At 38.9% G+C, this 16,313-nt stretch overlaps 2 protein-coding genes across 2 annotated transcripts; both read left to right on the plus strand.

The window, feature by feature from the left end:
• The first annotated feature begins 9,142 nt into the window (after positions 1–9,142).
• OR51G1 (olfactory receptor family 51 subfamily G member 1) lies at positions 9,143–10,102 on the plus strand. Its single transcript, XM_070426795.1, has one exon. It carries the CDS (start codon positions 9,143–9,145, stop codon positions 10,100–10,102), a length of 960 nt encoding a protein of 319 aa, XP_070282896.1.
• A 5,269-nt stretch (positions 10,103–15,371) lies between these two features.
• OR51G2 (olfactory receptor family 51 subfamily G member 2) lies at positions 15,372–16,313 on the plus strand. Its single transcript, XM_070426796.1, has one exon. The coding sequence runs from the start codon at positions 15,372–15,374 to the stop codon at positions 16,311–16,313; it is 942 nt and encodes a 313-aa protein (XP_070282897.1).

Below are 16,313 nucleotides of genomic sequence, written 5' to 3' on the forward strand. Positions count from 1 at the left end.
AAGCTCAGATATCTTTATAACCTGATTGAAGGTCATGAGCAGATGAGCAAGTTTGTACCATAATGGTAAAGTTTTTATATTTTTAAATTAAATATCAGCTTTGTCTCAAACTTTCCAGTTACTCTAAATATATAAGCAAAGAAAAGAGACTAGAAGAATTACCTGACTGTAACCATTAATTATGTTTAAACTATAACCAATTCCAAGTAGAAAAAGTTTATTGATTTTATAAGAACATTGTTTTTTACCACATTATTGTACTGTAATAAAATGTGCATTTATATTATCTCTACATTTAAAAAATGTATTTCTATTGTTGAACTTCTTAGCTGAACTCAGAACAGCATTCACAACAAGGCCAGATGTTTTACAGAATGAAATCTGGACAAAATAAATGTTTAAAAACTTTAACTTGAGTCATATATTGGAATAAATAATTATCTTATATAACTAATTGATTTGTGGAGTGACATCAGCATCATGGTGACAGAAACAGTCTCTCATTTGTCCTTCTCCCCCAAAATGAAGCGTTCATCCATGAACAAACATGCCTCTGCGGTAGTTGTGGGATCCAGTACCATGTGCCAAGGGACTCAGGAGAGGTCACACGCACCTGTGCTTTGGGTAATAGGCAGATAGACCTCAGTACTGGCTGTGGTTTCCGCAAAAGCCTATGCTCCAGCTCCAGCCTCTCTTGGCCTTGGTCTGCTACTTTCTGGGAAACACTGGCTGGGGCAGTCACCCACAGACAAGAGAAGTTTATATTTCCAGAGGAGAAGCTCCAATACTCCACTAGAGCAAAAAAATAAAATGAGTTTAGGTGAATGGAAGTTAGAGGAATAGCTTGACTGTGTCTGCATCACTCCTCCCCAAGGCAGCAAAGTCTAAGGCTAAGCAAGAACTTCTTTTTTGTTGTTTAATCCTCACTTGAGGACATTTTCCCATTGACTTTTAGAGAGAGTGGAAGGGAGAGAGAGAAACGTCGCTGTGAGAGAAAGAACACATGGATTGGTTGCCTCCTGTGCCTGCAACCAAGGTACGTTCCCTCCCTTCAGTCTGCAGGCCGACACTCTGTCCACTGAGCCAAACAGGTTAGGGCATAACAAGAACTTCTTAGCCCTTGATTTCTCCTGCAAGTGAAAGGAAGATCAGGTAATAAGTGCTACACTTTCACAGCTGTGCAGCATGCTGCCAAAGAGACTCATTTCTCTTATAGCATCCAGAGTACTGAATCAGAATCTCCATGACTGGAGAGAGGGAAGGGATCAGAAGAGAAATTCTCAGAGGGCATTAAGGGACATTGTGGACTGTGTTGTGAATTTCATCAGGAAGTCCTCCCATGAGCCAATAGGAAAGCATCACTTGCAGAACCAATGACAACAAAAGCAAAAAAAGAGAAATGAGACCACATCAAGCCAAAAACCTTCTGCTCAACAAAACAAACAAGTAGCATAATGAAAAGGCAGCCTACCTAATGAGAGAAAATATTTCCAAACTATATATCTGATAAAATGTTAATATCTAAAATATGTACAACTCAATAACAAAAACCAAATGACCTGCTTTTAAAAATGGGCAGAGGAGCTGAATTTTCCAAGAAGATATGCAAAATCTCAGAGGGAAGGCAGGAGTGGGTGAGTGGGTGAGTGGGTGGATGGGAAGAGACCAACCAAAGAACTTGTCTGCATATATGCATAACCCGTGGACACAGACAATTGAGTGGTAAAGGCCTGGGGTAGGGGGCCAGGGCGAACTAGAAGGAGTCAATGGGGGGAAGTGGGAGTCATATGCAATACTTTCAACAATATTTTAAAAAGATAATACAAAACAAAAAACAAATGGCCAAAAGGTCATGAAAAGATGTTCAACATCACCAATCATCTATATATGCAAATTGTTCCCTCAGGAGTTCTATCACTCACTATGATGTGTGCTGACCACCAGGGGGAGGTGTGGAACAAAGGAAGGCGGCAGTTGGGAAAGGAAGGCCCTGGCCAACAGCCAAAAAGCCCTGATCAGCCCTGATCACCGGCCAGGCCTAGGGACCCTACCCATGCACAAATTTCATGCACCAGTCCTCTAGTTAGGGAAATAAAAACAATGAGATATCACCTTATACTGTTACAGAAAAACTGGACAAGAACCAAACAGCGCTCTGAGAGTTTGGAGTTACACTTTATTCACCGCGGCGGGCTTAGGGAAATGAATCCAAATTCTAAGCCAAGCTACAAGCAGAACTTTCCTTTTTATAGATGAGCCAGCCCTTTGTGTGCTTACTGGCAGCGGCCTTGAAAACTACACAGTTCTATCAATTAAAAATGCACCTGGCATGGCATTGGGTGTATCTAGTCTCTGGCCTACAAGGTCAGACAGCTAATTTATCTCCCCCATTATTCAAGCAGGCTAGAAAGCAAAGTTACTTTTTCAGAATAAGAGGCTGTCCAAAGAATAGCAGAGAATTCCAAACAGTAGTTTTACAGAATAGGGGTTTTCCTTCACAATACCTGTTAGAATGACTGTCATAAAAAGTTAAGAGAGAGCAGGTGCTGGCAAAGATGTGGATAAAAAGGGAATCCTTGTGCACTGTTGGTGGGAATATAAATTGATGAAGCCACTATGGAAAACAGTATGGAAGTTCCTCAAAAAATTAAAAATAGAGCTATAATATGACCCAGTGATTTCATTTCTGGGTATATATCTAAAAGAGATATATAAAAGGATATCAAAGACACTTCTGTACTCCAGTATTCATTGCAGCATTATTCACAATAGCCAAAATATGGAAAAAAACTAAATATCTATCAATAGATAAATAAATAAGGAATGTAGTATATCCATATACGATAGAATATTATTCAGCCATGAAAATGAAAGAAATCCTGCCACTTGTGACAATGTGGATGGACATTGAGGGTGTTATGTTAAGTGAAATAAGTCAGACCCAGAAAGACATGACTTCTATGTGGAATCTAAAAAATAAAAATAAAAAAGCCTGAACTTGTAGAAACAAAGAGTAGAATGGTAGTTACCACAGGGATATAAGGAGATGTTGGTCAAACTGTACAAAATTCCAGTTAGAAGAGGAATCATTTCTGGAGATCTAATATACAGTATTGTGATTGTAGTTAACAATAATGTATCATAGACTTGAATGTTCTTAAGAGAGTAGATCTTAAATGTTCTCACTACCTAAAAGTAGTGGTAATTATGTGACAATGGAGGTAGTAGCTAACTCTATGGTGGTAATCATTTTGCAATATATAAGTGTATTGAATCAACACACTGTATACCTTAAATTCATACAATTTTATGTCTCAATAAAATCTCAATAAAGCTGAAAAAATAAATAAAAATCATCAAGTTGAAAAAAATTGATTTTTTTCCTGAATCATCTGAGCAATGGCTTAAAATGAACATAATTTATCTTCTGCTAATGGAGCCAACACCTTAACAATTATCTCTTCCCTTTTCACAATGACTGGGAAAATTGCAATAAAAGGAAAACACAATCCATTTGAATGAAGTTATTTAATCTACATGAAAAATCATGAATATATAACATAAAATCTATCTTCAGTGGCTATGTATGCTAAATTACTACCTTCAGATACCATATTCTTAAGAGAATTCACACATTTTTTAAGTGGATGCTAATTTTTTTCTTCTGATCATCATGTGATCAATTTTATCAATTTAGCCACCGGAGCAGTGGCACATATTGACAAAAATTTTGCTTAAGTTATAAGTTTACTATCAAATTTCCTGAGAAAAAGAATAGAGAATTAAAAAGTATGAGCTTTCATTTTTTATTAATTGGCTTATTAAAATATAAAATTACCAAACAATGAAATGAATTATATGTTTATAATAAATGATTAACACTAAACATTCATTAGTCTTTGTTCCCTGAGCATTTTGTTGTTGTTGTTCATGTAATCAAGTTATTTCCTATTGATCCCAGGCTACTGACAGCCCAGTGATTTCATTCATTTCATAGTCGTTGGCACCAGAAGCATCACAAGTGGTTGGTTTAAAAAAGAAAAAAAAAAGAGTACCTGGAAGGGTAGCATTGCCAAATATGTCTCCTATCACCAAATGAACCTGGGAACAGTTAACTTTATCTACATGTTTGTATGCCAGTGAATTTTATTTTAACAGCAATGACCCCACCTGCTGTCTTTGCAGCTTTACTGATATTGCATTGGATATGGTCAAGGAGAGAAATGAGACAATACCGGCCATCTATCAGATTTAGGTATGTGTTAAAATAGGGTCTGTGTTCACTGCACACATATCTCATAAGTCATTAGATGAAACTGCAGCAGACACTTGAAACACAAAGAAAATATCTAGCTACCCATCCTGGCAGATTTTAATATAGTTACATATAGCACTTGTGGTAAAATGAAAAAGATAGGACAGATTCCAAACTATTTGGGAAACCAATACAGTAAGTGTAAATTAGGCTCATTCTTGGCAAACTATAATCATGGTCACTTTCCTGATTATTTTAAAATGGCGTTTACTGAGAATCCATTAAGTATCAGTTATTCTGTTCAGATATTTCAAAATTGTTTAAATTGATTCTGGAAGAACTCTCAATATAGATATTGGTAATTAAAATGGGTTGACAAACCTTTTGAAGGTCTTAAATGAGCATTTTGGAGTACAATCTTTTGAATTATGACCCAGACCATATGTGTGCTAGGGAGAAAACACAAGTAATGGTCAATGGGAATTAATAAACCTAGAGTTAAGACTCAGGGCCATCATTCTTCCTAAATGTAAACCAAATTACACTCTAAAAACCATATTAAAATGCCTAATAGTACCAGGGACTGTGTAAAAAAGGAGGGTAGAGGCTCCCCTTTTAAGATACAGGGAAATAATCTTTCTAAGAGATTAACTGACATATCCTAGAGTGCATAGTCACATTGGTAGAAAGTACCAGAGACAAGATTGGGAATCAGCTTTATTTTTACCTGAATCTGAATAAAAAAAAATACTCTCTCATAATATTGCTTTCCAGGCCTAGTGAGAAATTTAAATCCATAAATATAAACATCCCAACATCTTTATTCCTCCACATACTGCATGGGAATTTCTCAGCCTCCCAAGACTTCTATCCTCAGCTAAGGGTCTTGAGAACGCCGCAGGGTATTCTCAGCTTCCACCAAGGCCTCTGGAGAGAAGCTGCTGGACTCTTCAAAAAGACCCTGTGTTTTCAGCAGAGAATATTGCTGTAGCTGAGTTCCGACTGAGAGGAATATGCACTCTAAGCCCCTATCTCTGCAGCTGTTGGTGCTCAGGTATGTATTGTAAGAATCACAGAGAACAGTCAGGAACAGCAAGATAGCTGGGGCACATCTAACCTGGACCATACACTGAGCTCTCAGTTAGCTAGTTGCTTATTCCCCCACAGCCAATTAGTCAAGAGAGTTTTGAGTGGCAGATGAACTGGGGATAGGAGACCTGTGGGTTAAGGACTACTTTATCCCTGTGTGTGATTTTGTAAGGAGGCTTGACCTGAAGTGGTAGACACACAATACAGTATATAGATGATGTATTATAGAATTGTACACCTGAAACCTACATAATTTTATTAACCATTGTCACTCCAATAAATTGAGGTGTGTGTGTGTGTGTGTGTGTGTGTGTGTTTCAGTCATCTTAATCATTCGGTTTAATCCTTGCTGCTTCTCATCTCTTTGTTCGTTATTTGGAGCATTAGTTCCTTTATCTTTAAAATTGAAATTGCAATCTCTACCTTCCTTGCCTTAAATGTATTAAGATAATTAAATATTAAAATGAATTTGGCAGTGTTTTTAACAATCAAGTGTTATATTCCTTTAAGGTCATGCTTGTCCTTGGGAGTAATTTTGCAGACAGTCATCAACACAGATGCTGATCATCTTAATTAGCTCTGTCTGCAATTATACGATGAATAAGTGTCAGAGAGAGTAGAGTGTTATCAAAGTCACTGCTCAGCCTGTCTCTCCTCTGTTTCCACCAGAGACCCTAGGGTGACATCCCTTTACCTCAATAAATTGGAGCTGAAGGGAGGATCAAGAGAATATGATATCTTCTAGTGGAGAAATCAGCTGACACTTTCTCTGATTCATTAATCTGTAGGTGAGTGCCTTTGAGAAGATCCTTACTGCATTTCATTTCATTCATCCATTCATGCATTTGTTCAGCATACTGTATTAGGTTCCAAACCTGTGCAAGGATTGCAGGTCTCTAATAATACAGCAATTCCATCTCTCCAGTGCTGCTCAACTTCCTTCGATGTTTTCCTGCATCCCCCTACCTGGCACACTTGCCTCTTTCTCAGACCCAAAATATAACATACAGGGAATGTATTTGGAAGAAGGATAATAACTGGGACTGGATACTATGGATGCAGCTCCTCACTAAGCAGGCATAATGATCCTTTTCTGTCTGGAGATATAAGAGTGAAATAAATGACTGCTACATGTTTCTTCTATTTCACGAATTCCCTGAAATGACTCAGTGTGAGATGGATAGAAACCAGCTTTACTGTATGTAAGTCTGATGGCAGAAAAGCCACACATCTCCCTCTAATTGATGGGAAATTTTGCATCTCCCCTTAATTGATGGAAAAATTTCCCTTCTTTATTTTTTACAATTTTTCTTTCAATATTAGAGTGAGATTGCATTGTTGCTTCTGCCACCCACAGTATGCTCTCCAAATTCTAAAATATTCTCTTTTTCCTTCACTGACCATCTTCTTCCCAAGTCCCCACTTGTCTCCTTCATTTCATCACTTTACTATATGCCCCTCTTTATATCCATTCCATTTCTCCTTTGGAATCATCAAACCAGAGGGGCTTTATTCTTATATTAATTATTGTATTACTATTATTACTTGTTTTGATTTGAAGTATGAATGGCAAAAGGTGGGTATGGATTTTTCTTCTTTTATTTTTTTATCCTTAGCCCTTCAATGTCCCTCTACCTTAATGAGAGAGAAAAAGAGAAGCCTTTTATAAAATATATATTTATTTTTTTTAATTTATTTTAGAGAGGGAGAGGTAGAGAGATAGAAACATCAATGAGGCCCCATAGTGTAATGGTTAGCACTCTGGACTCTGAAACATCAATGATGAGAGAGAATCATTGATCAGCTGCCTCTTAGAGGCCCCACACTGGGGATTGAGCCCCCACCCCAGGTATGTGCCCTGACTGGAAATTGAACCCATGACCTCCTGGTTTATGAGTCAATGCTCAACCACTGAGCTACACTGGCTGAGCTATTGTTACCCATTTTTGTCCATATAATGTTATGCACATAATAAAAATGGTTTTCCATAGGTATGCCAAGGTATAAAAATTATAGTGTGGGTTTTTTTAAATTATTTTTTAATTGCCTGACTTTTGTAAGAAGAAATAAATATGATGTAGGACAATAATACAGACTTTGAAGTATACTGTCAGGGTTTGAATTCCATCCTCAATACTTACTTTCTCTATAACCATACCCAGGTCTCTTCACCTCTTTGTGCCACCATTTTCTCACTTGTAATATGCTTCTTAGAATAGAACTTATCTCATATGAAGGCTATGAGAGTAGAAAGCCATAATGTACATTAAGCACTTAGTAAAGAATCAGAAACACAACAGATTAAATAAGTATTAGCTATTCTAAGCTTTTTATGCATGTGATGAAAATATACTAGTCACACCATGTTTGTTTTCATAGACCCATTATGGTATGGCTTGCAATAAATGCAGTTGAATAAAAGTTTCAAAGCAGGAGGAAAGAAATGTCCCGGTGAGTAATAGGGACAGACCAATACTTGTGTGTCCAAGCCCCAAAGGCATAGCTCACTCTGAGACCCTGAAGATTTCATTTCCTCATTATAAGCTATAGATTAGAGGCTTTTCCTGTGTATTTTAGGTTTCTCTTGGATATTTCTGTTTCAGATCCAGTGCATACCATGCCCGTGTCTACATCTAGCCCCAGCTTAACTGCTCTCATGTTGGAGACACATATCTCTGCTGATACCTACCAGAACTAAGCCCCAAAGTACCCTTTTCTATAATTTTTTTCCAGAAACCTCGCTTCTTCCCAGGCATTTCTCAGTCCCAGACTTCAGAGTTGCTCATCACCACCTCCCTCCTGAGCCACCAGAGGCTTTCATGTACATTCAGGAAAAGCATCGCTCTTGTCACAAGTTCAGGGAGTTCAGCAAACATTTACTCAGTGCTTCCTTTGCACTCCCTGCAGGCCAGGCATTGTGGAATAAAACACAATCTCCAGCTAAAATATAAATACATCTTGAAGGCACATGATATGCACCTGATCAATTATGAAAAACTGTGTGTAGTACCAGTTCCCCACATATGTGAGACAGATTCTGAACGCTCTACTGATTGAATTGGAGATTCTTTTTTCAGGGAGGAAGACATGAAATAAGTTCCATCTGAGATTACCTCATTGAACCACTAAGAGTCCAACACTGGTGAACATACCACCTTAAGAGTAAGCCACGTGGTGCCCAGGAGCTATAGAAATCTGAATAAAGAAGGACTTTAGTTAATAACAATATTGGTTCAATAATTTTAACAAATATACCATACTAATGTAGGTGTTAATAATTAAAGAGACTGGGTTCGGGGTAAATGGGAACTCATTGTACTATTTCTCAATTTTTCTGTGAATCAAAAATTGTTCTGAAAAGTATATATCTGTGTCCTTATCCCTCCATTTCCTCCCCCCGTTCATGTCCTCAACCCCTGGTGTCTGTGTCCATTGGTTATGCTTATATGCATGCATACAAGTCCTTTGGTTGGTTTTCCCTCCTTACCCCCACCCTCCCCTGCCTTCCCACTGAGATTTGATGGTCTGATCAGTGCTTCTCTGTCTTTGGATCTGTTTTTGTTCATCAGTTTACATTGTTCATTATATTCTACTGGAAAGCATTATGCTAAGTAAATATATTTTTAAAAACCCCTCCTAAAAATCCCCTTCCTAAGCCCCCTCCAGAAAAGGACAATAGATCAAGTCCCCCAATTATTTCCCATTTCATTTGCAGACCCTGACTCTCTGGGCCCTGTCACTCACTCTCCAGAAATCTCATTCTGTATTGCAGGTCGATGAATCCAAGATTGCAAAGCCATGACAATCCTTTATAATAGCAGCCTCCAAAAAGCCACTTTCTTCCTGACAGGCTTCCAAGGTCTGGAAGATCTCCATGGCTGGATCTCTATTCCCTTCTGCTTCATCTATTTGACAGTTATTATAGGAAACCTTACCATCCTCCATGTCATCCGCACTGATGCCACTCTTCATGAACCCATGTACTATTTCTTGGCCATGCTGGCTCTCACAGACTTGGGCCTTTGCCTTTCTACACTGCCCACTGTGCTGGGCATCTTCTGGTTTGATGCCAGAGAGATTGGTATTCCTGCCTGCTTCACTCAGCTGTTCTTCATCCATACCTTGTCTTTAGTGGAGTCTTCAGTTCTATTGTCCATGTCCATTGACCGCTATGTGGCCATCTGCAACCCCTTGCGTTACTCCACAGTCTTGACACCTGCTCGAATTGTCAAGATGGGGCTGATCTCGATGCTTAGAAGTGCCTTACTCATCCTCCCCCTGCCATTCCTCCTGAAACGCTTCCAGTACTGCCGCTCTCATGTGCTGGCCCATGCCTATTGTCTGCACCTAGAGATCATGAAACTGGCCTGCTCTAGCATCATTGTCAATCACATCTATGGGCTCTTTGTTGTGGCCTGCACCGTGGGTATAGACTCGCTGCTTATCTTCCTCTCCTATGCCCTTATCTTCCGTACTGTACTAAGCATTGCCTCCCGCCTGGAGCGACTTCGGGCTCTCAACACCTGTGTCTCTCATATGTGTGCAGTGCTACTCTTCTACATCCCCATGATTGGCTTGTCTCTTGTGCACCGCTTTGGTGAACATCTGCCCCACATGGTTCACCTCCTCATGTCTTATGTGTATCTGCTGGTACCACCTCTCATGAACCCCATTGTCTACAGCATCAAGACTAAGCAAATCCGCCAACGCATCGCTAAGAAGTTTGAGTTCATAAAATCCCTTAGGTGTTTTCAGTAGGGTTAGGTTAGGGTAAAGGGACAAAGTTTGTGGTATAGAGCTCATAGGTATTTTTGGTTTTAGCTATGTCGTGGCAAAATAACGAACTCCAATTATCAAGAAAAAAGCTAATTAACAATACAACGTAATGCATGTACAACCTTATAAAAATTACCTTCCTCTCTGTTCCTTTGGTTTCCTCAAATGCAAAATAAATATGGCAATAATTGCAATACCTTTCATGTAGTGATATTTTTAAGATTAAATGAGATAATTCATGCAAATTTCTAATGCTGCCTAACACATCAAATCTCAACAAATATTTAGACTTTCTGCTGTTTAGACTTTCCAAATTCTAGTTTCCCCACATGTACAACTGAGACTTCTTTATTGCAGTAATAGAAATAAAGAAGCAAAGAGATGTAAAATAGCATGGAACATTCTTGAGAACTATATACTGCAGGCACCAGGTAAATGTAGATGGGAACAATTTTACTCACACTACAACTAGGATGTGTGTGTGGGGGGGAGGGGGGGATGTTAACTATTTTTTTCTAAATCGTCTGTCTTCCTCATAAAATTCTACCAATTAATGATTATGGAAAATTTGCAATAACAAAAAAAAACACACAATGCTGAAATAAAAACACACACAGTAATTTTAGCTTCAAGTCTTTCAGCCTAATCTAATAGTATTTTCATTGGATTAGACTGTGGCTCATTTTCCTTCCCTCCTAGTTCTGTCTCTTCTCAAGGAACCATCTTTGTGTATGAGATATTCCCTTACATCTTTTCTCTCTCAACCTTGTTTCTTTTCTCCACTGTTTTCTTGGCTAAAAGACATGGGCTTTATCTTTCCCACATCATATCCTGTTTTTCCCTTACTGAAGCTTCATAGCTAAGATTTAAAGCAGATAGAATTGTCTTCCATAAATAGGATCAAATTCTATGTCCCTTCTAATCAATGCTGTTGAAAGATTAATTCTCTCTCTCTCTCTTTGTCTCTGTATATCTTTCTTTTCATAACAGCTGAGATTTAAAAAAAATTTTCTGCCAAAGCACATCTAATACTACCTATCTCTTGTCAGTGGTTGGACTCATAAGCTGTAAATATTACTTTTGAGTAGGAGGAGTATTATTTATAAAACATTTTCTAAATATATGAAAACTGACAGGATATACCAGTATACATAGACAGATGTTATGAGCTGAATTACATCCTTCCATGAAAACAGGTTGAAGTTCCAACCCTTAATACTTCTAAATGTATTTGGAGGTAAGGTCTTTAAAAAGGTGATTAAGTGAAAATGAGGCCATTAGGGTGGGCCCAAATCCATTATGTCTGGTGTCCTTATAAGAAGAAGAGCCCTGCCAGCATTGCTCAGTGGTTGAGTGTTGACCTATGAACCAAAGATTCCCAGTCAGGACACATGGCCGGGTTGTGGGCTCAATCCCCATTGGTAGGTGTGCAGGAGGCAACCAGTCAATGATTCTCTCTAATCATTAATGTTTCTCTCTCTATCTATCTATCTATCTATCTATCTCTTTCTTTCTTTCTTTCTCTCTCTCTCTCCCTCTCCCTCTCTGAAGTCAATATATATATATATATATATATATATATATATATATATTTAAGAGAGAGACACCAATGATACTGATGCATAGAGGAAAGACCAGGTAAGGACACAGTGAGAATGTGGCCCCTGCAAGCAAAGGAGAAAAGCCTCAGAAGAAACCTGCCAACATCTTGATCTTGGACTTCCAGCCTACAGAAATTCAAGAAAATAAATTTCTGTTGTTAAAACCACCCATTCTGTGGTATTTTGTAACTGTAGTGCTATAAATCTAATATTTAAAAACTCTAATGTAAGACGTAACTGGACTTTGGAATGAATTCCAGGCTAAAACTGAAGATACAGTTTTAATTATAGACGAAATAAAAAATTCTGAAATCAGAGTTGAAAACAAATCATTAATAAAAGGATATGAAGGAAGGTGGAGGGCGAGGGGGTAAGAGATCAACCAAAGGACTTGTATGCATGCATATGAGCATAACCAATGGACACAGACAGTAAGGGGGTGAAGGCTTGTGCTGGGGGGTGGGGATGGCCTGGAAGCGGTCAATGGAGGAAAAAGGAGACTCATGAAATACTTTAAACAATAAAGAATTTAAATTAAAAGTAAATAAATGCACCAAGACTTAAAAATAAACAAACAAATAAATAAATAAATAAATAAATAAATAAATAATGAAAGGATACATGAAACTCCTAAACTTTTGTGGTTGTCACAAATGTCAGTTTCTGATTTTGTAAGGATGAGGCTCAGAGACCTGCATGCTAACAAGCATCCCAGGTGGTTCTGATCCTGCTTATCTGGGTACTATGACTTGAATAATACTGCTTCATAACACTCAAATGTGTATGTATACATGCTCAGCCAGAGATGTGGCCAGAAGAGGATGCCCACCCCAGTCCAAAGGACCCAGTTAAACCAATGAATTGGAATAATCTCTTACAGTTGGATTGGGAATTCTAGAGCCTCCCTTACTAGTTATACCTTTATAATCCCAAAAGGGATCCAATAAGCTGGATACTAATAACCTGGGAAATGAAAACACTGAAATATCCCTTAAATCCTCCCTCCATGATGTCTTTCCATCAGGTTTCAGAGTCTAAAAATAGGTGATTAACTCTTCATACCTCTGTTTTAACATGTAAAACTTCATTTTGTATTTACTATCCTTCCCAGGGGTTTGTGTTGCCCATAAGTTATGAGAATAGATTAATTTCTCCAATTAGAAACCAGGGGTTAAGCTTTTCAAAAATTTGGACTGACTTCTTTCTTTCTCTTTGATGATAGGTAAAGCATTAATTTAAAAGCTCTTTTAAATGTTGCATATGGTTATATATACCCAGCATGCACACTGTCACATCCAATGTGCATAAACTATACAGTCATGATATGTCAAACAGAAAAAACTATCAATAGCACCCACTCTGCTTCCCTGAAGTGGTGGAGATTGTTTAAAACTTTTACCAGATCCTTCAGCTGTAGCTACAAGTACATAGCATCCTTTGGACCCCCCTTCTAGACATTTCACATGATTATTCTCTTCTCTCTTTCCTCTATCCCCAAGGTCCGAGATAATGAAGTTGAGGGAGACAGACAGAGTAGGGAATTGATGAAAGATCCTTAAAAGGTTCTCAATGGGGACCTCAGGTAGTTGCATAAAAATGAGGGATTTAAGCATTCACCCTCCAGTCTCTTCATATCCCTAGAACCAGATCTCTAGTTTTAGCCTTCCTTCTTCCCCGTGTAAGGCCTGCAGTCTCTGGATGCAGCCGTGGTATGTGAAGAATCAGGATAGTAGGCAGGTACTTGATGCTGACTTGTGGAACCAAGAAGAGGTCCCAGAAGGCTCAGCCAGAGCTCTGGAGCGAGAAAGGAGAGAAAAGACCTTGAGGCACAAGAAAGGCTATAGAGGGTACCTGCCCAAGGTGGAGACTGCTATAGTCAGAGATTGCTGACTTCATGGGATCCCAAGTCTCATTTTAGAACTAGCTGAGAAAGAAGACAACAGCCTTCTCACATCTCTTCATGGTTTGGATTTGTTAACCTAAGTGTTTCCAAATTTTCAGAATGTGCCTTGGAGCTCTAGAGATTAAAGTTTGAATTCCAGCTCTGCCACTGATTGGCTGAATGATTTTAGGCACATCATCAAATTTTCTAAGGCTCTCTCTCCTCATTTGCAAATTGAGGTAATAATATTAACTTGAAAGGTTTTACTAAGGTCTCATGCTATTTCTTTTGCAATGTTCTGATAAATAGTGAATGTTCATCAGATATTATAGTTCTTTCTCACCACTCTACTTCATTTGCATGTCAAAAAAATTTCTTCTGCCTCAGGATTGAGGAGTTAGATTGTTAACCACTATGTAGTTTGACTGTCCTTACTAAGCCCTTGATTTTGCTGATTTCTGTTAGGTGACAGTGAAATGTCATCAGTGTGAGAAGAAAGTATAATCGTGTTTAGAGACTGGAATCTAAAGAAAAACTAGATCTCAGTTCAAATTTCATTGTGACCATTTACTATGTCTTTGATCTTGTAAATATTATTTTTTTCCTCATCTATATTATTATAATATTAATAGAATTTTAAGTAGATAAAACATGGGCCAAGTTGGCAACAGCTAATTAAATAAAATTTGACTCTTATTCATGCATTTTTTAAAAATTGCTGAGCACATATGCAGACCAGGGCACATTCTAAGCACTGTCTTTAAAGAAGTAAACAAAGCAAAGCCCCTGCTCACTTTGAGCTCATATTAGAGTGGGATTATTAATTGGGAGTGAAATGATCACTGCTCTGGAAGTCAGGAGACTTAAATCAATATACGGCCTCTGTCTAGTGGCTGTCCCCTTCGGAGCCCTTTTTCCTCATCTGTAGAAAAATGAGCCCTACCAGCATCATTGCCTTTTGTTCTGTGGACTCTCATGGACTCTGCTTTTTGATTGGCAGTGTGCCCATGGTGGATGGTGTTTCAGTCTCTCTTCCCACTTACGTTCCCATCAGATGATTCCTAGACTTCTAGGAAATGCCACTTACTGACTGATGTGAGGATCAGAGCTTTGATTTCTTCCTCCAGCCATCGAGAATAACTATACAGACAGCCATTCACATACTGTCCAGTTCTCTCTGGAATTCTGTGAGCTGAGTAGCATTTATGCTCTATCTGGATTAAGCTAGGCTTCTAAAGCAGGAAGACCAGAGAAAAGGTTGAGTGAAGAATTTGTCTCTGTCTAAGGTTAACAATTATATGTGGCTGAGAAAGAAAGGAAGAAAAAAAAGAAAGAGGGAGGGAGAGAGGAAGGTAGGAAAAAAATAAATAGCAAAGGAAGTAAGATAAGATAAGGGAACGGAAGAGAGAAGTTAAAGAAAATGTGGAATGCTAGTGAAAGTCTTGGCAGAAAACATACATGTGAGAAAAAATTAATTAAAGGTCTTCTCATAAGGGGTAGGCAAAGTTAAGTATAACTAAAGGGCATAGTAAAGATGTTCAAACCTCTTAGCCAGAAGGAGCAAGGAGAAAAAACTTTAAAGAAAATAATTTTTCTATAAAAATGTTGAGAGGGAACCATGGTCCAGAAGGAAATGGTTCTTTGGAAGAGCTGTACAGTTCTAATATTTTTTTTCTTTTTAAATTTGTTTCCAGACACAGTCACTAGCTCTTTCTCAATTCATTTCAGAAATTGAGAAGGAATCCAAGACCACTTCCCTCTGCACACAATGACATTGGGATCCCTGGCAAATGGCAGCAGCATTTCCTCCACCTTCCTGCTGAGTGGCATTCCTGGGCTGGAGCACATGCACATCTGGATCTCCATCCCATTATGCTTCATATACCTGGCTTCCATCCTGGGCAACTGCACAATTGTTTTTATCATTAAAACAGAGCCCTCACTCCATGAGCCAATGTACCTCTTCCTATCCATGCTGGCTCTGACTGACCTGGGTCTGTCTCTTTGCACACTCCCTACAGTGCTTGGCATCTTTTCGATTGGGGTACGTGATATCAGTCAGGATGCTTGTTTTGCTCAACTCTTTTTCATTCACGGTTTGTCCTTCCTGGAGTCCTCTGTGCTACTGTCTATGGCCTTTGACCGCTTCGTGGCCATCTGTCGCCCCTTGCACTATGCTTCCATTCTCACCAACACAGTCATTGGAAGAATTGGCCTGGCTTCCCTGGGCCGCAGTGTAGCACTCATTTTCCCATTGCCTTTTATGCTCAAAAGATTCCCTTATTGTGGCTCCCGTGTCCTCTCACATTCCTATTGTCTCCACCAAGAGGTGATGAAATTGGCCTGTGCAGACATCAAAGACAATAGCATCTATGGCATGTTTGTCATTGTGTCCACAGTGGGTATAGACTCACTGCTCATTCTCTTCTCCTATGCCCTGATTTTGCGTACCGTGCTGTCCATTGCATCCAAGGCTGAGAGACTCAAAGCCCTTAACACCTGTGTTTCCCACATCTGTGCTGTGCTCCTCTTCTACACTCCCATGATTGGCTTGTCCATCATCCACCGCTTTGGGAAGCAGGCACCTCATCTGGTCCAAGTGATCATGGGCTTTGTGTATCTTCTGTTCCCTCCTCTGATGAACCCCATCATCTACAGTGTGAAGACCAAACAGATCCGAGATCGTGTGACCCATGTCTTTTGTGACTAG

The sequence above is a fragment of the Myotis yumanensis genome, unplaced genomic scaffold (assembly GCF_028538775.1).
Source record: "Myotis yumanensis isolate MYYU_CA2020_CCGP unplaced genomic scaffold, mMyoYum1.0.hap1 SCAF_10, whole genome shotgun sequence".
NCBI classification, from domain to species: domain Eukaryota; kingdom Metazoa; phylum Chordata; class Mammalia; order Chiroptera; family Vespertilionidae; genus Myotis; species Myotis yumanensis.

Excerpts from the sequence above, each read along its gene's own strand:
- OR51G1 (XM_070426795.1), top strand. The coding sequence starts at position 9,143 with ATGACAATCCTTTATAATAGCAGCCTCCAAAAAGCCACTTTCTTCCTG.
- OR51G2 (XM_070426796.1), top strand. The coding sequence starts at position 15,372 with ATGACATTGGGATCCCTGGCAAATGGCAGCAGCATTTCCTCCACCTTC.